This window comes from Neoarius graeffei, chromosome 5 (assembly GCF_027579695.1).
Source record: "Neoarius graeffei isolate fNeoGra1 chromosome 5, fNeoGra1.pri, whole genome shotgun sequence".
Classification (NCBI taxonomy): Eukaryota; Metazoa; Chordata; class Actinopteri; order Siluriformes; family Ariidae; genus Neoarius; species Neoarius graeffei.
Window position 1 is genome coordinate 55,400,675 of NC_083573.1, and position 21,246 is coordinate 55,421,920.

A 21,246-nucleotide genomic window follows, 5' to 3' on the forward strand; every position below is an offset into this window, starting at 1 on the left:
TGTTGCGGGATGGGTATCCCAACTATACCTCTGGAAGGTTCCGAAGAAGAATGTCTACTTGATAACCTCATGGGTAAGTGGCATTAAGATGTTTATCATAAAGAGACTATGCAGGAAGGGCGGCACGGTGGTGTAGTGGTTAGCGCTGTCGCCTCACAGCAAGAAGGTCCTGGGTTCGAGCCCCGGGGCCGGCGAGGGCCTTTCTGTGTGGAGTTTGCATGTTCTCCCCATGTCCGCGTGGGTTTCCTCCGGGTGCTCCGGTTTCCCCCACAGTCCAAAGACATGCAGGTTAGGTTAACTGGTGACTCTAAATTGACCGTAGGTGTGAATGTGAATGGTTGTCTGTGTCTATGTGTCAGCCCTGTGATGACCTGGCGACTTGTCCAGGGTGTACCCCGCCTTTCGCCCGTAGTCAGCTGGGATAGGCTCCAGCTTGCCTGCGACCCTGTAGAAGGATAAAGCAGCTAGAGATAATGAGATGAGACTATGCAGGACGTTTTATCGCAAGAATGTTCAAAATCTAAACTCCGTTCCAGATATGAGAAGAAAACAGTAAATCAGAAAGCTGCACAGCTTTCTGATTTACTGTTTTCTTCTCATACTTCCTATGTTTCATGGACTGTAACAGCATTTGCTTATTTAGTAATTTTAATACAGAATTTACTCTGATGAAATTCAGACACTCCAACCCCCCCCCAAAAAAAAAAGATCTGCATGATTCAGGCGTGAAAAAGGCAGCATCTGCCAAAAGGCACACCGTTTGCATCCCTGTGTAAACTCATAGGTTAACCGACTAACTAGCTAATGAGGCTCAGTGGTCAGTCAAGATTTTTAGTTTTTGCCATCCCTACTATGGATTGGCCTTTCAAAGGCATATATGAGCCAAAAAGATAAAACATTGTCATAGACTAGGCCAGGGTAGTAGGGCTAGGCATAGCCATTTTAAACATTAGAGATCAAGCAGACTGACGGCCACAAACACTGTTCTGTCTAGTTTCTAAGTATGCAGTTATCATTCAATCCGAAAAATCAACTAACAGACAATTAGAACGGGTTTGTCCAAGTTCTATGCGCGGCCATGCCGTCCAAGATGGCAGATAAACAAATATCACATGACCTCACGTGCACGCTCTATACTTAATGTTCTATTCATCTCATCTCATTATCTCTAGCCGCTTTATCCTTCTACAGGGTCACAGGCAAGCTGGAGCCTATCCCAGCTGACTACGGGCGAAAGGCGGGGTACACCCTGGACAAGTCGCCAGGTCATCACAGGGCTGACACATAGACACAGACAACCATTCACACTCACATTCACACCTACGGTCAATTTAGAGTCACCAGTTAACCTAACCTGCATGTCTTTGGACTGTGGGGGAAACTGGAGCACCCGGAGGAAACCCAAGCGGACACGGGGAGAACATGCAAACTCCACACAGAAAGGCCCTCGCTGGCCCCGGGGCTCGAACCCAGGACCTTCTTGCTGTGAGGCGACAGCGCTAACCACTACACCACCGTGCCGCCCTTGTTCTATTCATAGTTATATATATATAAAAAAACGTCATGTACACTTTTACACACTTTAAACATGTGCTTTTTTTTTTAAAACATCTTGTTTTACACATTTTAAACATCTCATAACATCGTTAGCTAGCACCTCTTGGCAGATAACACTGTGGCAGTGGAGCATCTTCAGATCCTGTAAGGTTTTATTCCTTTGTAAGGATAAATAATTAAGTATTTATTCTTGACCAAGAAGGCAGTAATTTGTGACAAAATTGTAAGGATTTATTCCGTTCAGTTAAAAATGACCTTCTGGTCAACTAGACACAGTATCTTTGTTTAAAGATTCCATTCTGTCTGAACATTGCTATCATATCATGAGAATAGGCTGTGTATCAGGGACAGCCCTGTGCTATCATATCAGAACATTCTGCTTATTTTTCTGTCATGGTATTGTGGACCACAGTGGAGAGAAAAGCACTGTTGGTAGAGTTGACTGTGCCATGGGAAGAGGGGTTGGCAGCTGCCCACAAGAGGAAGAGGGCAAAAGTACTCTGACCTACTGGTAGAGTGCAGGGAAGCCGGATGGAGTATGAGGCTATACCGTGTGGAGGTAGGGGTAAGAGGCTTTGTGGCAGACTCGACAACCCGGCTGCTGAGAGACTTAGGCCTGCGTGGCACCAGTCTGCAGAGGGCCATCAGGGGGCTATCTGAGGACGCAGAGAAGGCAAGTTTTTGGCTCTGGCTGAGACGGAGGGATGTAGCGTGGGGAGCAGGCACAATTTAAGATTGCTAGCTGCAGGGGGTGGCAGGGAGACATCCCTGTTCACTGCCCCGCCACCAGGAGATGTTCTGGGTTAAGGGGCGAAACATCTATGAGCGGTGGTCCCCAGCTGACGACCCTGCAGCTAGCAAACAAGGCACCGGTGGAGGTGCTGCATGCCAAAAGGCAGTGCAGGAGAACACCTATCTGCATAAAGAAATATGAAGTGTATTATTGATCAGAAATGTGTCTGAACAGCACCAAGGTCTGCAATGATGTCAGACACACCCACCTGCATATCCACACAGACATCAAACAGTGATGTCACTTCATCCACATAGATAATACACAAAATCTCCTGTATTCTCTCATCTCATTGGGGACTTGTGAATAAAGATTGCAAACTCATGGGGTTCCTGTCTTTCTTTCGCGACTCACCCCCAGAGCTCTGGGTGACACGGGAGGGACTGATCAAGATGGTGAGGGCAAGAGGTGAAGAAAACCTTTCAGATCCAGTCCATGAAAATCCAAACTTTAAATAATCATGGTCACACTTTTCGCTTAGCCCAGACTGTCTCCTCACTGTAGCTTTAGGTACTAAAAATCAATCCATTTTGTCTCTGACAAAGGCTAGCTGAAGTTTGCTAAATGTCCACAATAGTAACTTATTCTGGGTTTATTTTTTCCTCACGTTGTGCCCCCCCCAAGAACTCTAGCACCCCCTAGGAGAGGCACACCCCACACTTTGAAAAGCCCTGGACTAGGATAAGACACACTGGTCTATGGAGCACTTGCATGTGACGTCACATCCGCTCCAGATTGTAGACAAACGCCATCTTGGCGGTCAAGCGCCATATTTCCGCCGCCTTTCCGACGCTGACTTTCTTTTTTTTTTTTTGCCGAAACCAGTTCAATTAATTAAAAAAAAAAAACACTTACCTGAATATGAGGCACTAGCCATCAACACCACACAGAGACCCAAAATAACTACAGCCATGTTTAAAGCAGGCCCCCTCTAAACTAAACACACTACACAGCCAGATACCCCTAACCATGCAAAACCTGCTGCTGTGTTTAAAGACTGCCACCAAAGACCACCTATAAATACTGGCTGCCATAATGGTCTGTTAGGCCCAATTTACCTCATTAGCTAATTATCAGGGGCAGCTGTGTGAGAGTGACGTAAAGGATCACGTGGACAAAATTACCTGTATTTTGTATAATAAAACCAAGAGAGACATTTCTATAACACAAAAACCGGCCTTTACCACAATTCTGCTAAACATTTGGAACAGGGCAATATATATGATGAAAACATTCGTAGCATCAGTAGTGCAAGTTAATTTTTTCACTGAGGTGTTGTCATTGGATCAAATTTCATGACAAATTTACATCATGATCTCCTGTAATTCATTTTATCTGCTAATAATGTAATTTTAGGGCACAAAACGTGTATTTTACATTTGAGCCGGCCTTCTCAGTGAGTTTTCAGTTCAGTTTGTGAGCTCTTCTTCTTCTTCTTTTGAGTAATGGCAGATCACAATGTACTTGTATACCGCCACCTACTGCACAGGAGTGTGTGAAATCTCATCTCATCTCATTATCTCTAGCCGCTTTATCCTTCTACAGGGTCGCAGGCAAGCTGGAGCCTATCCCAGCTGACTACGGGCGAAAGGCGGGGTACACCCTGGACAAGTCGCCAGGTCATCACAGGGCTGACACATAGACACAGACAACCATTCACACTCACATTCACACCTACGGTCAATTTAGAGTCACCAGTTAACCTAACCTGCATGTCTTTGGACTGTGGGGGAAACCGGAGCACCCGGAGGAAACCCACGCAGACACGGGGAGAACATGCAAACTCCACACAGAAAGGCCCTCGCCGGCCCCGGGGCTCGAACCCAGGACCTTCTTGCTGTGAGGCGACAGCGCTAACCACTACACCACCGTGCCGCCCGAGTGTGTGAAATGATCAGGTCAAATCCTTTTGGGCGAGAAAAAAAAAAATTCCTAAATTCTTTCTATGAACTTTGTATCATTAAGGTATGACATAAGGGCTTTAATTCTTCCTACTTGTATACCTTCTTTCTTAAGAATGGTATTAATGTCTCCATCTTCACCCTCTTTTTCTGTCCATGCTTCTCTCTGGACATTGTACTTCCTACAATGGAAAAGAACATGCTCCACATCTTCCTTTACCTGGCACTCTACACAGAGCTCATCAGTTCTCCCTAATACATATAATGTGTTTGTGAGCTCGAATTGAAGTGTTTGAAACGTACACAACCCCCTGTCTGTGGTTGAATCTCAAATAGCTCCCTATTTACTACATAGGTGAACTCCTTCGGCTATTAAACAAAGGCTGCTAGTGCACTGTGTCTTTGAAGCCATTCCGGATTGGGCGTGAAGGAAAGTAGGCGGGGCTTTCAGTTACTTTCACCGAGCTCGAGCCCAGCACCGGAAGTAGCCGAGGTAGAGGACCTCAACACCTTTTTAATCCTCTGAGCGAGAGCTAGCGCAGAAATGCACACTCCTTCCTGCTGGGCTGCTCTCATCACCACTGCTGAGCACCGAGCACTGAGGGGGAGTTTGGACTCGTGTGGGATTTGACAGAGCACCTTTTAAATGACTGAACCTGAGTAAACATGGACCAGGATGAGTTCGAGGACATGGATTCACATGGACAGTGGCAAAATCTGTATAATGTAAGCTGGTCGAAATTTTAAGATGTAGGATTTATGTGTCATGTTCAGTTTGACGTCGATACTAACTAACTAACTAACTAACAAGTCGGAAATATCCACACTGAACTAGCTGTTAGAGCTAGCCTGGCTTTTAGAGTTAGCTCGATGTGCGCATGCGTGCGATACCGAGAAACAATGTAAAGATCTAGAATTGGGGCATCCAGATTAGATGAATTTTATCAAGCTGTGAATGATGTGTGATTATAGTTTTCACAGATATACCTAAGTACTGTTCTGTATTTTCAGGCTAAATTGTATTTTTTTTTTCCTTGTTCAGTTTGTCTTTGTTACACATTTCGTGGATGTGAGAAATGATGAAGCGCCATGTTCCTAGAAACGAGAGAAGGTGACTGGGGTTTACACTCGAAGATCAGACCGCATTACTTGAGTAGGCAGTGCTGTAAAAACAGGACTTGCGCTTCCTGTGAAACGCGTATAGATAGCTGTTTTTCTCAGAACTGACCGGGGTTTTTCAAGAACTGTGAGCTTGAACTGAGCCGAAGCTCTGCTCCTTCTTTTAGACTTGCTCATGTTAGCCGAATAACTAACTGTCTACAGATTTCTCCTTCTTGCACAGCCTTTGTGACTGATCTCGATAAAACAAACATTCTGTTATCAGTTACATCAACATGCAAATCTCTTGCTTTACTCACTTAGTATAGGTAATCGTATGGGGCTGAGTAAAAATTAAGGATTAATTTCACGAGTGATTTTTCGAAGTTTTGAACATTCAACGAGGGCAATTTCAAAACTTTTGAAATCACGAGTGAAATTGATCCTTAATTTTGCGAGGAGCCATACGATTATTTTGTTTATAATATCTCATCTCATTATCTCTAGCCGCTTTATCCTGTTCTACAGGGTCGCAGGCAAGCTGGAGCCTATCCCAGCTGACTACGGGCGAGAGGCGGGGTACACCCTGGACAAGTCACCAGGTCATCACAGGGCTGACACAGAGACGCAACCATTCACACTCACATTCACACCTACGGTCAATAAATGGCCCTTTTCCACTACCCTTTTTCAGCTCACTTCAGCCCGACACAGCTCACGTTTCGACTACCTTATGGCCCTTTTCCACTACCCTTTTTCAGCTCACTTCAGCCCGACACGGCTCGCGTTTCGACTACCAAAGAACAGCACGACTCGGCTCGCTTCAGCCCTGCTTAGCCCCTAAAACTCGCACGGTTTTGGAGTGGGGCTGAAGCGAGCCGAGTGAGGCTGGGGGCGTGAGCAGACACTCCCCTGTGCACTGATTGGTGAGGAGGAGTGTCCTCACATGCCCACACACGCCCCGCGAGCACGCTGGGATCTGTAAACACCGTAAACCCGGAAGAAGAATAATTACGAATTACGAGAATTCCTGAAGCCTTATGCGCCTCGCCTCATCTATACGCTCTTGCCAGTATCTGTTGGCGTTGTCGGTGACTACAAGCCACAGAACCAAGACCAGCAACACTAACGACTCCATGTTTATTGTTTACTATCCGGGTCGTGAGACTACCGCTTAAAAGGTCACTGATGTCACTGTTTGCGCCGCTTAACGACATCACGTGACGTCCACCCACTTTCGCTAACTCCACCCAATGTGTCCACCCACTTCCAGCCAGCACGGTTCAGTGCGGTTGTAGTCGAAATGCAACCCCAACAGCCCCACTCAGCTCGACTCAGCCCAACTCAGCCGTGTTGGTAGTGGAAAAGCGGCATTAGAGTCACCAGTTAACCTAACCTGCATGTCTTTGGACTGTGGGGGAAACCGGAGCACCCGGAGGAAACCCACACGGACACGGGGAGAACATGCAAACTCTGCACAGAAAGGCCCTCGCCGGCCACGGGGCTCGAACCCGGACCTTTTTGCTGTGAGGCGACAGCGCTAACCACTACACCACCGTGCTGCCTCTAAAGCATTTCTTGTTTTCGCAAATCTCTCGCTTTTCCCTCGAGGACTTTCCGTGATTCTTGAAAAGTTACATCTTTCAGGATTGATCCCGGATATTTCTCTTGTCTCCGATGCCGATCCAATGCTGCCTGCATTACTTTAAGAGAGTCTGGTTCGTAGTTTTCCCCATTTTCTTTCCTCACTTCTGCATAAAACTGCGATAGCACCTTGTCTAACTCACAGCATTCATATCCCACTAGAGAGGTGTTATTTGTCTTTCTGCGGCCCGTTTCTTAAACACGTACAGCCAAAAATTCGTACTTTTTCAATTTTTGCTTGCAGCTTTCAATTAGTTTATCATTTCTTCGTCAAATGCAGCATTGCTGAGTCAGCCATTTTGTTGACAAAATTTGCAAATTTTTGTAACTGTAACCAAGCAACGAACTAGCCAATAGCATTTCAGAAATACGGCCCTGTGTTAAGGAAAAAAAAGCCCTCCTTGACTGACCAATCAGAATTGAGTAATTTGGCCCTATGTATTTTATAATTTCAGTTAACAGTACATAACTACAACATTAAAGGTAGAGTAGGTGATTTTTTTTTTTTTTTTTTTTTGACGCATTTCTTGAAATTCTCTTTACATCCTGATGGCAAAAAATTTTATTTATTTTTTTTTTCCTTATCAAATGCTTTGACAAAAGAGAAAACAATCCATCATGTGTCACAGTCTCAGTGCTGTAAAAAGCCTGTCCAATAATTTCGTTCAGTTTGAAATTTGAATAGAATGATTTGGCTGGCCTACCTAGCCGCCTTCCTGCCTGCACACTCATTGTGTATAACTGAAGCCTTCAACAAGGCTTATTACAGACCTGTTGCAGACATGTTGCTGAAGCTAGTTGACAGTTGTGAGTACTAACAACATACTTGCCACCCCCCTGAGAATGAAAAGCGATAGATAGATTAGATAGATACAGTCAGAGCGTTTTTTTTTAAACATAGTTACTGGGAGACCAAATTTTAAACCAAGTTATGTCTTATCATTTGGTTCAATCAGTTGCAATTACTTAACCAAGTACCATGTAAGTATACATTTAACAAGGAAAACGAAAATCTATGTTGTAAGATATACACACAAGATCATGTTGGTTAAGAAAAACAAAACTAAAATTTGGTTACTGAGGTGGGGTTTACATTAAACCGTATCAGCGGATCATCAGATTAACGTTTTTAAAACGATTCGCGTGCACACAGCAACGCCAATACACGGATACGCTAATCACATGACTAATTAGACGGCACGTAAGTTGAAATGCGTCAGTGCGGCTCAGCGCTTCCTCCTCAGCGGCTGCGCTCCAAATCACTCCGCCCTGAACAGCGAGTGCCCTCTGGAGGGTGCGCACTCCGGCCCTGCGCAGCTCACAGAGCGCACGAGTGAAGCGCACGAGCAGTGATTCGGGACTGAGCCGCTGTGTGTGTGTGTGATCCCAGTGCATATCGGGCATGCGCAAGTCACTCACCACTTGCAAGTGGAAGGATGGCAAGCCTAAAGACAATCATAACTACACAATGGGCAGTATTTGCATCTTACCATGAACAACATTAAGAATGGCAAAGCATTATATTCATACTTTTATACTCTTTAATGAAAAACAAAAAGGTGATACAAGGCGGAAACAATAGCAGGAAGTGAAGTCCGCGCCGTTTTTCAGCAGTCGCGTCACATGACCAACGTGGCATGAACAACGCCAGCGAATCAGGAAGGTGGATGTCACAGTGACGTTGTCCAATGACAACGTCAGCTAGAGCTCAGCACTGCGTTTCCTCGTATCTCAATGTTTACACAGCACCGGATCAGATACGAACCGGGTTGAATACGTGGACCCTGGAGGATTCGAGTTGTTCCGCCTGTGGAGTCGTTTCCCGGCGTTTTAATGTGAACGGACAGTGCATCCGCGACGAAACCGAGACGGATACGGTCTAATGTAAACACCACCTGAGATGGCTGATGTCAGAATCCGATGTCATTACTGTGTAACTTTGAGTGTCTTTGACATAACATTTGTGCTTGGTAATTGCTCTTGATAGCTGTGTAGTCACTGTAGTGTGTTTGTCTGTGTGGTGATTCGTGAACCATTTTGCATCACAGAATATGCCGCAGCGGTGCAGCCGCATGGACTCTGGGGCCTGTGATTGTATTGCCCAGACCAGTTGGTCTCCTAGTGGAAAATCCTTAAAAAATGCTCTGGATATAGTCACACCCTTCTAGGAAGCTCAATGCCTCCCTGTAAATTTGTTAAAAATTAAAGTATTAAACAGGGAATTCACCTGCATTCTGAGTGCCATATTTGAAGAAAATTGATCGAGAGATCAGACAGATGTACTTCACAAAACGCATGCTTCTCATCTTGCCTTGATGCTGGATGATCCGATGACCAAGTCGCCTCAAACTTGTCATAGCGAATCTTTTTCTTCTTCTTCTTCTTCAGAGTTTTCATTGTTCATGATCACCAGCACGTGGCTGGTTTTTATAAAAACTAGTGCGATTTGTTGTACCGTGAGGTAATTTGCTGATTGGCTAGAACCATAATGAGAATCAATGGAATGGCGTGACCGAGCGATACAGTTTAGATTCAACATCATTATCGCTCCGTACCATTGGCTCTCGGGTTCACTTAAAGGAGAACTGAAGGCAAATGTTTTATCAAAATTCTATTTCTCATTTTATTAAATATAGGAATGCATTTTTGATAGCTATTTTGTCACTGCTATAGCAAGTTATGAGTGTTTGATATGTTATGTAATATCTGTCCATATGTCAAAGCAATGGCTGTAAACAAGATTCGTTGAGACCGGTGCGAGACATCGTAGGACGGAAGTAAAACGTACAGCGGAAATCAAAATGACCAACATCTGCCAACGTTGCCAGATGATCGCGCCCTCTTTCGAATGCTCATGTAGTAATCAAGCTGGAAGTTTTGTTTGTTTTGATAGCAATCAGGAAAGTTTGAAAAAAGCAGGCAGTAATCGTCACTTAAACTCATTTTTGTGCAACATTTAGTTTGGAAAACAGTTTTCAAAATGGCGGCACTGACACCTGGTCGATGCTTCACGTTTCAAAGTCTCGCACAAGTCTCGTGAAGATCGCGCAGATAAGTGACGCCTGCTGTGGACCAAACAAACTAAATTCAACATGGCTAAAAACCGAAAAGTATAATATTTAATTGCAATTAGTTGCCAATACGAGTCACGATATAAGGTTACTAAAATCGAAAATGTAATCGAATAACACGTTAATTAAGAAATAAAGCAAGTTTAAAAATGACTTCAGTTCTGCTTTAATATGACTGTCACTATGTACTTGTATTCTCTGTGCCGAAAACAGCTGATGCGAGGTCAGAAGATCGAATCCAACAGTGTTCACTGATTATTTTGTAATGTAGGATTTATTTATTTATTTTTTTTAAGAACTAAAATTGGTATGCGATATTCACCTGTCAAAACCAGAAGACTAGCGCATGAATTGGTAGGGCTGGCGAGTATGAGACTAACAATAGCCCTGTTAATTGTTTACATTCATTATGATAATGTTAGGTGTTTTCTTACATGTGAATGAGACATGAGGTAGTTGGATATGACGGTGATGTGCTATCCCCCACCCCCCAACACGCTCTTGTGGACTCATCCTCCAGCAGTAATCGGGCAGTGCGTGTTCATGTGTTTTTGGAGAAGTGGTTTTGAAGGGAAGGGGTGGGATTTTTGAGCTAGATACTTTCAAAATCGAGCTTACTCTTGCTGGTTTCTCCAAAATTGCCTCCCCTGCCTTTAATAATCATAAGCGTGATTCTTATTTTCAAATATACACTTTGCTGATAATTGCAAATTAGACTGCAGACTATAATAATTAGGTGACTGTATTTTATCTGCAGGAAATCCGTAACCAGTCTCAAGAATGTTCCTACAAGGTGGCACAATTCCCAGAAAATCGGAACAGGAACAGATACAGAGACGTCAGTCCATGTAAGTGACTTAAAATACGGTGCTTACAAGACATATATGGGTTTAGTGCACACTTATCCATTTATAAATGTGGCAGGTAGAATGTGTATGATCTTCCATAAGACAAGTGTACACCAATCATATGCCCTCACCAATCACTTTATTAGGAATACCTCTACGCTTGCTGACTTATGTAATTATCCAATCATGTGGCAGCAGGAATAAAATCATGCGTCTACAGGTCAAGAGCTTTTAGTTAGGTGGGGTTTACATTAGACCGTATCAGTGGATCATCAGATTTAATGTTTTTAAAAACGATTAGCGTGCACACAGCAATGCCAATACACGATTCGCGTGCACACAGCAACGCCAATACACGGATACGCTAATCACATGACTAATTCGGCACGTAAGTTGAAATGCGTCAGTGCGGCTCATCGCTTCCTCCTCAGCGGCTGCGCTCCAAATCACTCTGCCCTGAACAGCGAGTGCCCTCTGCAGGGTGCGCACTCCGGCCCTGCGCAGCTCACAGAGCGCGCGAGTGTAGTGCACGAGCAGTGATTCGGGACTGAGCCGCTGTGCGCAAGTCACTCACCACTTGCAAGTGGAAGGATGGCAAGCCTAAAGACAATCATAACTACACAATGGGCAGTATTTGCATCAGTATTTGCAGTATTTTCATACTTTTATACTCTTTAATGAAAGGTGATACAAGGCGGAAGTCCGCGCCGTTTTTCAGCAGTCGCGTCACATGACCGCCAGCGAATCAGGAAGGTGGATGTCACAGTGACGTTGTCCAATGACGACGCCAGCTAGAGCTCAGCACAGCGTATCCGCGTATTCTCAATGTTTACACAGCACCGGACCAGACACGATCTGGATTGAATACGTGGACCCTGGCGGATTCCCGTTTCCAGGCGTTTTAATGTAAACGGACAGTGCATCCGCAAAGAAAATGAGACAGATACGGTCTAATGTAAACTTGGCCTTAGACATCAGATCAAATATCAGAATGAGGAAAAAGGTGAGCTCGGTGACTTTGACCATAGAATAACTGTTGGTGGGGATTTTCATGCACAACAGGTAGTTTACGTTGAATGGTGTGAAAAATCTGTTGAAGATGGAGGTCAGATGAGAATTGCCAGTGGCTCAAGCTGATGGGAAGTGTACAGTAACTTAAATAATCACACTTTACAGCCAGGCAGCACGGTGGTGTAGCGGTTAGCGCTGTCGCCTCACAGCAAGAAGGTCCGGGTTCGAGCCCCGTGGCCGGCGAGGGCCTTTCTGTGTGGAGTTTGTATGTTCTCCCCGTGTCCGCGTGGGTTTCCTCCGGGTGCTCCGGTTTCCCCCACAGTCCAAAGACATGCAGGTTAGGTTAACTGGTGACTCTAAATTGACCGTAGGTGTGAATGTAAGTGTGAATGGTTGTCTGTGTCTGTGTCGGCCCTGTGATGACCTGGCGACTTGTCCAGGGTGTACCCCGCCTTTCACCCGTAGTCAGCTGGGATAGGCTCCAGCTCGCCTGCGACCCTGTAGAACAGGATAAAGCGGCTACAGATAATGAGATGAGATGAGACTTTACAACCATGTGAGCAGAAGAACATCTCGGAATACACAGCACGTCGAGCCTTGAGGCAGATGGGCTACAGCAGCAGCAGATCATGTCAGGTTTCAACTCGTATCAGCCAAATACATGAATCTGAAACTACATTGGGCACAAACTCAGCAATTCAACAGTTGAATACTGGGGGGGGGGAGTTGTCTGGTCTTTTATTTTCTTTAAAGTGTGGTTATTTGAGTTACTGAAGACTTCTTGTCAGCTTGATGTCAGTCAGTCACTGCAACCACTTTTTTTTTTTTTTTTTTCCCCGTCTGTTCTGATGTTTGATGTGAACATTACCTGATGCTCTTGACCTGTATCTCCATGATCCTGCATTGCACTGCTGCCATATGATTGACTCCTTTGATAATTGCATAAAAGAGCAGGGGGGACAGGTTTTCCTAATAAAGTGGACAGAGTGTACAAGACGTTATTTTTCAGTCTGCGTTCCTTTACTGACATTCTCTCTTGTGTCCTTTTGTAGATGATCACAGTCGGGTGAGATTAGAAAATTTAGAAAATGACTACATAAACGCCAGCTTGATAACCATGGAGGAAGCTCAGAGAAACTACATACTGACCCAGGTATGAGAACATATGAAGTGTGCCGTGGATTTGAACCAATGTCCTTATACATGGAAAATGTTCTCAACAGAAGCTTGAGATTATAGAGACTCTTGCGTATTTGTGTCCCCTCAAGACGTGGTGTAACTTAAAATGGTAAAGGCCTCAGATTGAACTCTTCCTGAACATTTCCAAAGTGAAGTAATTTCACTTTGTTTAGATTTTAATTATATATTCATTTTTAAAGATGAATGGGAAATACCCAAATAGTTAATATTAAGTAAGTCAGTAGCAATAAATCAATATTAGTATAAATACGCAGGTGATTTATAGGAATTGTGTGTGCTGATTGGTTGAGAGGGTCAGATTATCGAGAAATTATCGCTTCGAGTGACTCGGAGAAATGGCGGCCAGTCGCTTCGTCACCGTAAATGAGGGATAATTACAAATTATGAAAGAAAATGCTGTTCCTCAAAGCACTAAAGATGCTATGAAGCTTGATCTAAAACTGTTCAGCGGTAAAGTAGAATTGTGGTTTATTTTATCCATTTCAAAAGAAAAACGTTTAATGTGACTCGGCACTTGTAAGTGACACAAGTCTGCGCACATTACCATGCATGCCGCTTTTGAAGTCTCATATCATCTCATTATCTGTAGCCGCTTTATCCTGTTCTACAGGGTCGCAGGCAAGCTGGAGCCTATCCCAGCTGACTACGGGCGAGAGGCGGGGTACACCCTGGATAAGTCGCCAGGTCATCACAGGGCTGACACATAGACACAGACAACCATTCACACTCACATTCACACCTACGCTCAATTTAGAGTCACCAGTTAACCCAGACCTGGGCATTTTACGGCCCACGGGCCGCATCCGGCCCTTTGGTTCATTCTGACCGGCCCGCATAAGGTTAATTAGAAATTACAAAATAAACGTATTTTCTAATTTTACCTCCTGCATGGACTGAATGTGCATTGCTTTTTATTTTGAAGTTGTATTCAACAAAAACGCAATGCGTGCGACATGAACATGACATGAAATCCCACGAAACCTAATCCCGCGATTACTACTTCCGTAATTTGTCCCAGACCATCCACAAACTTGTACGTCATCCTTCAAACGGTCCAGCCAATCACATAGTGTGACGTCACCAGCAGCCGCTGAAGCCCGAGCCGATCTGTAGATCTGATACCTACACCGAATCGACTGATGATCATCTGTCAGCTGTGCTTCGCATCTCCACCTCAGACATTCAACCTGACTCTGATGCACTCGTTAAAGACCAACAGAGACTAGAGCTCTCTCACTGAACAAATAAAAAACTGAAAAACACCAAATGAGGTGATTAGACTACAAATGTGGGCATCATTATTATAATATGATGTATCTTGCTTGATATTTGGAGTAGAAAGACAATATTGTGATGTCTTTATTGTGTTTTGGGGTGAATGTGACTGAAAAAAAATGGTACAAACGTTTCACATTTTGTTAACCATTGTCTTGGGAGGCGGCACGGTGGTGTAGTGGTAAGCGCTGTCGCCTCACAGCAAGAAGGTCCGGGTTCAAGCCCCGTGGCCGGCGAGGGCCTTTCTGTGCAGAGTTTGCATGTTCTCCTCAAGTCCGCGTGGGTTTCCCCCGGGTGCTCCGGTTTCCCCCACAGTCCAAAGACATGCAGGTTAGGTTAACTGGTGACTCTAAATTGACCGTAGGTGTGAATGTGAGTGTGAATGGTTGTCTGTGTCTATGTGCAGCCCTGTGATGACCTGGCGACTTGTCCAGGGTGTACCCCGCCTTTCGCCCGTAGTCAGCTGGGATAGGCTCCAGCTTGCCTGCGACCCTGTAGAACAGGATAAAGCGGCTAGAGAGTTTTGGGAAATTTGATTGAATAAATTACACTTTTTGTAAGGCAACCTCGTTTTTTCCATACTCTTACCAGTCTTAGCAGCTTGTAAAAACAATGTTATTTATTGTTTTATATAAAGAAATACAATTATTATGCAGAATTTAGTTCAGCCTTTTGGTCCAGCCCTCCACAAAATTTTCTGTTTCTCATGTGGCCCCATGGAAAAAATAATTGCCCACCCCTGAGTTAATCTAACCTGCATGTCTTTGGACTGTGGGGGAAACCGGAGCACCCGGAGGAAACCCACGCGGACACGGGGAGAACATGCAAACTCCGCACAGAAAGGCCCTCGCCAGCCACGGGGCTCGAACCCTGACCTTCTTGCTGTGAGGTGACAGCGCTAACCACTACACCACTGTGCCACCCCTGCTTTTGAAGTTTCAAATAAATTATTTTTTAAATTTTTTAAAAATAATTTTTAATTGTATTTAAATAAAATGATCCCCTGTGTTTTTATACTAAAATAATTATTCGCCTCTGCTTCATCTTTATTATTCACCGATATTCACTTTACCTATGGTGAATAATTGTTAAACGTATACAACATAGGCATGAATAAAGCATTTGGCCATCACTCTTTTGAATGTGTCAGTGTAATATATTTTTAGATGTAATCAAGGTTTATGATATCTAAATTGAGGTTACCCCTTCTGTGGAAAAAGTATTTTATAAGCTACCAAACAGTGAGGTTTTACTTCATGAAGAATTCTGTGGTGCTGGGATTTAAACCCTCAACCTGCTTATCAGTAGGTTGGAACGGCAGTCCAGGGCACCATGCGCACACACTTTAGCATGCTCATTCACATCTGGGGCAATTTCGAGAACCTAATCTACTTGGATCAGCTATCCTGAGTCTGTCCATGCTTAAATTCACATGCAAATGATATCGTACACCTTTAATTCCTTACTTTTTTTGAAAACTGAGGATTAGTTCCTTTTCATAGTATACAAGGTGCAATCAGAAAATTCAGAGACTGTTCCTGTTGCGAACAAACAGAGCGTGGTAAGGTCATGCACATACAGCAGGCACAAGCAGTAACTTTCGTCAGTCAGTATGCTGTGTGGCATTGCGCTGTCAGTATCGGGACCTGTGTTGCGCATGTTGTCACAAAAACATGTGCGTGTTTGTACTATGGACCTCAGACTTGAGCAGAGAGCAATCATCAAATTCTGTACCAAACTCTGGAATTCAGCAATGGAGACGCTTCACAAGCATGCTTCAAAATGTTAAATTTTTTTAGCACATTGTGCATCAAGGTCGTCAAATCTCCCCGACTTCTACCGCTCTTGAAGCGCAAATCCCGCTCAAAACACCTCGCCTAGCTCATTGCTTCATTGCTGTAGGCTTGCTGAAGCATTTCAAGGGTCTCTGTTGCAGGTTTCCTGAATTTAATGGAGAATTTGGTGTTTGCTTACTATCACGGTGTGTTGACGGCGCACTGTCATGCAGCATACTGACTCGCACAAGTTAAGGCCTCTGCATGCTCTTGCGACAAGGCTTTCGCAGATAGCTTTTCGCAGACAGTTGTAATTTATCGTTGAGCGGGGAGTAATAGGCGTGCGTGATGTTATTCACCGCCACAACGCAAGGGGGCGCGAAGTCGCTAGGAGTAGTTGGTGGGTGTGGTTAGTGGAGTGTTTATCCTCCGGTTACTTATAATGACTAGAACTGGAGTCGTATAGATGTACGTACTTCCTCACTTCCTCGATCAACCGCTCTTCATGCTGCTCCATCTTCGCTCGTGTTTTTAAAAATGGCGGTCGTGAAAACAAAACAAACCGGGAAAGTAGGGAAGCGGAAGTGCATGTACAGCCGATGTAGAGTGGACCAATCAGAGCCCTCTTGTCTGCGAGGCTTCTGCGGTGGTCACAATTTTTGGGAGGTGCGCGCAGAGCGTCTGCGAAGGTGGGGGGGCTACGCAGACGCTATCTGCGACACCGTCTGCGAGGACTGGGTTGTCAGCATAAATTGGCCTTTACTGCTCACTCCTGCTGCACACTCATGACCTTAGCATGCTCTTTTCATTGCCAACAGGAATGGTCTTGGAACTTTTTGATCGTACTTCGTACAGTTTTTCATCTGTTGAAGTTAGGGGTGGTATTAAAAAAAATTTTTTTTTTCCCCCCCCCTCCCCTGATACACAGGGACCCTTGACTAATACTCGTGGTCACTTCTGGTTAATGATCTGGGAGCAGCGGTCCAAAGCGGTCATCATGCTCAATAGAGTCATAGAAAAAGGCTCAGTAAGTAAATCATAGTTATAGTTATTTTCTACTCATGGATCAGCCTTTTTATTTATTTATTTATTTATTTATTTATTTTTGTTTAACATGGTTAGTATTCGCACAAGCCAAATCATTCCTTTTTGCTGTTTCTGCCAGGAGAAATGTGCTCAGTACTGGCCCTCTGAAGAAGAGAAACAAATGTATTTCAGTGACACAGGGTTTGTGGTGATTTTAGTGTCTGAAGATGTTGAAGCCTATTACACAACAAGAGTGCTGGAGCTTCAAAACATCAGAGTAAGATGTTCTTAAATTGATTGATTACTGTAATTTAGACTTGCTGCACTATTGCGATACTTGTTTGTCTTGTTTTTCTCTGTAAGCATTATTCTCTTTTTCACTTTTCGCATCCTTCACCCATGAGCACTCGGTCATCCGGCCAGTAGTTCTTTACTGTTAATGTAGAAGTGTAATGGTCCCCCCCCCCCCCCCCCCCCCCCCAAAAAAAAAATTGTATTCAGAAACCACATCGTAAAGAATTGTATGGACTGCTTTACATTACTGATGTTGGTTTCATTCTGTGTATTTCATGCTATACTTGTTTAGACAGGAGAAAGAAAAGACATCTACCACTTTCATTTCACCACTTGGCCTGACTTTGGTGTGCCTGAGTCCCCTGCATCTTTCCTCGACTTCTTATTCAAGGTTCGACAGTCTGGCTCATTGGAGCCTGAGAATGGGCCGGCTGTGGTCCACTGCAGTGCCGGGATTGGCCGATCAGGGACGTTCTCATTGGTTGATACCTGCTTGGTCCTGGTAAGATACTGCCTTTTAATCCTGATCCTTTTTAACTTGCATTACGTTGATCATTGATTTTCTCTAATTTAATTGACCAAAAAGGGTTTTTTTTTTCGGCTTGTTTGAAGAGATTTACACTTAATTTCAGGATAATTGCCTTGAAGATTTCCTACAGGGGGAAAAAACAACAAGAAAAAAACACCTTTCTTAGTCCCAGACAAACAACCTTGCGTTTAAAGTAAGATGCTTTTCATTCTTTAGATGGATAACAGGAAAGACACTTCATCTGTAGACGTACAGAAAGTTCTGTTGGACATGAGGGAGTATCGCATGGGCCTCATTCAAACCCCAAACCAGCTTCGCTTCTCTTACATGGCCATAATGGAGGGAGCCAAGTACATCTTGGAGGATTCCATCCTGAAGGTATTATCATGCATATTGTCAGCAATGCCACAGTTTCCCTTTAATTACAATCCTGAATACTTGTCTTGACATTCTGTTCATCACTTTCATCACAAAACGATGATGAAAATGCAGCTGACTGAGGAAGAAAGCTTCAGAAATTAACCACTAGTTGCTTATTGCTTTCCTCTAAACTGCAGCAGCAAGGACAGAAGAGGTCTAACAAGAACAAGGAGCCGCAGACTGACCTGGGCTCAGCTGTGCAGGACGTTGCAAGACCGCAAGATGAAGTGATTGGTCTGACTTCAAAGCTAGGAGGAGAAAAGGATCAAATGGTGTTGGGAAAAGAAGAGCAGCAAGCAGATTTAAAACCAGAGAGGTATGTTCCTCTCCAATGACATTTGGATTCTCTGTAGTTTCCGTGTATTGCACCCATATTTAGACAATATCTTTCTCTCTCATCTTGTTTTAGTGTTTTTTTTTTTTTTTTTTCTTTTATCTAAAAAAACTTAACCTTTTAGAGGTTTAATATGCATATAAAACATCATTGGGGGGATGATGATGATCTGTTCTGCCAGCATGCTATAAAACCTCTATCACTTTAATTATAAAACAATTGCTGGAATACATCATTCTTGGCCTTACAGGAATCAACCCCCTTACCTCATACCTGGAAATCCACTAATACTATTTGCTTTGATGTTACATTAGATTAAAGCAGCACTCTCTCTCTCTTTTTCTCCCCCCCCCCCCCCCCCCCCCTTTTTTTCTGGCAGCTTGCGAAAGCGACATCGTGAGGAGCGGATAGCCAGCACAGCACAGAAGGTCCAGCAGATAAAGCAGAAGCTGAGCGAAGTGGAGAAGAAGAGAGAGAGTTGGCTTTACTGGAGGCCCATCCTCTTGAATGTAGGAGCTGGAACAGCTTTAGCACTGGGACTGTTCATGTGCTGGGCTTTTCTCTCCCAGTGACGTGTCTATAATCTTAAACTTTTTACACTCAGACTTTTTGATTCACTGTGAGATTGAAGCCAGTGTGCTCTCTGATAATAAAAGGCCTGGGTTTTTTTTCCCTCTTTGTTTTGTTTTCTTTTCCTCTGCAAACCGAGGCTGCTCACTAGGACAGTCTGCCTGATTTCATGAATGAAATATTTATACTGATTGCATACAAGCCCTGTAACTTGGCTCTTGAAAATTTCAGTGTTTTAAAAGCTTGGTGTGTTAGCACTACTCCAAAATATGCTTGCTCCAGAAAGACATTTTTATAAACTGAAATTGGTTTTAGTAAATTGCTCTGTGGTCTTTGGATGTTTTGGGAATGGAAGATATCCCTCAGTTTGTCATTTTTAGTACATGTTCTTACATCTCAGGAGGTATTGTTAATAAACGGAATATGAAAAATGCCACTGAATTTAACAGGTGGATCATGTCCCTTTTTTTTTTTTTTTTTGAATAGTGTCTTATTGGTGTAGTGTTTTTTTTTTTTTTAAAACAAATGAGACAAAATATTATACTTGGTCATTTATTTATTGAGAAATGATCCAATATTACATATCTATGAATGGCAAAAGTATATGACCCTCTTGTGCAGCGATAAGTGCAACTAAACGTTTCCGGTAACTGTTTGACAGTCCTCCAAGCTGGCTTGGAGGAATTTGAGCCCATTCCTCCGTACAGAACAGCTTCAACTCTGGGATGTTGGTGAGTTTCCTCACATGAACTGCTCGCTTCAGGTCCTTCCACAACATTTCGATTGGATTAAGGTCAGGACTTTGACTTGGCCATTCTAAAACATTAACTTTTATTCTTCTTTAACCATTCTTTGGTAGAATGACTTGTGTGCTTAGGGTCGTTGTCTTGCTGCATGACCCACCTTCTCTTGAGATTCAGTTCATGGACAGATGTCCTGATATTTTCCTTTAAAATTTGCTGGTATAATTCAGAATTCATTGTTCCATCGATGATGGCAAGCCGTCCTGGCCCAGATGCAGCAAAACAGGCCCAAACCATGATACTACCACCATCATGTTTCACAGATGGGATAAGGCTCTTATGCTGGAATGCAGTGTTTTCCTTTCTCCAAACATAACGTTTCTCATTTAAACCAAAAAGTTCTATTTTGGTCTCATCCATCCACAAAACATTTTTCCAATAGCCTTCTGGCTTGTCCATGTGGTCTTTAGCAAACTGCAGACGAGCAGCAATGTTCTTTTTGGAGAGCAGTAGCTTTCTCCTTGCAACCCTGCCATGCACACCATTTGTTGTTCAGTGTTCTCCTGATGATGAGCTCATGGACAATAGCCAATGTGAGAGAGGCCTTCAGTTGCTTAGAAGTTACCCTGGGGTCCTTTGTGAGCTCGCTGACTATCACACGCCTTGCTCTTGGAGTGATCTTTGTTCGTCGACCACTCCTAGGGAGGGTAACAATGGTCTTGAATTTCCTCCATTTGTACACAATCTGTCTGACTGTGGATTGGTGGAGTCCAAACTCTTTAGAGATGGTTTTGTAACCTTTTCCAGCCTGATGAGCATCAACAACGCTTTTTCTGAGGTCCTCAGAAATCTCCTTTGTTCGTGCCATGATACACTTCCACAAACATGTGTTGTGAAGATCAGACTTTGATAGATCCCTGTTCTTTAAATAAAACAGGGTGCCCACTCACACCTGATTGTCATCCCATTGATTGAAAACACCTGACTCTAATTTCACCTTCAAATTAACTGCTAATCCTAGAGGTTCACATACTTTTGCCACTCACAGATATGTAATATTGGATCATTTTCTTCAATAAATAAATGACCAAGTGGAATATTTTTGTCTCATTTGTTTAACTGGGTTCTCTTTATCTACTTTTAGGACTTGTGTGAAA

The 21,246-nt window shown here is 43.7% G+C and overlaps 1 protein-coding gene across 2 annotated transcripts; it reads left to right on the forward strand.

Moving 5' to 3' along the window:
- The first annotated feature begins 4,719 nt into the window (after positions 1-4,719).
- Positions 4,720-19,792, forward strand: ptpn2a (protein tyrosine phosphatase non-receptor type 2a). 2 transcript variants are annotated; one of them, XM_060920605.1, is made up of 9 exons: positions 4,720-4,977; positions 10,822-10,912; positions 12,976-13,076; positions 17,102-17,200; positions 17,339-17,476; positions 17,786-17,995; positions 18,239-18,400; positions 18,580-18,758; positions 19,156-19,792. In XM_060920605.1, the coding sequence occupies exons 1-9, from the start codon at positions 4,918-4,920 to the stop codon at positions 19,346-19,348; spliced, it is 1,233 nt and encodes a 410-aa protein (XP_060776588.1). In that variant the 5' UTR covers positions 4,720-4,917; the 3' UTR covers positions 19,349-19,792. The 2 variants fall into 2 exon arrangements, with proteins under 2 accessions (XP_060776588.1, XP_060776589.1); XM_060920606.1 differs by having other exon boundaries at positions 18,583-18,758.
- Positions 19,793-21,246: the final 1,454 nt, after the last annotated feature.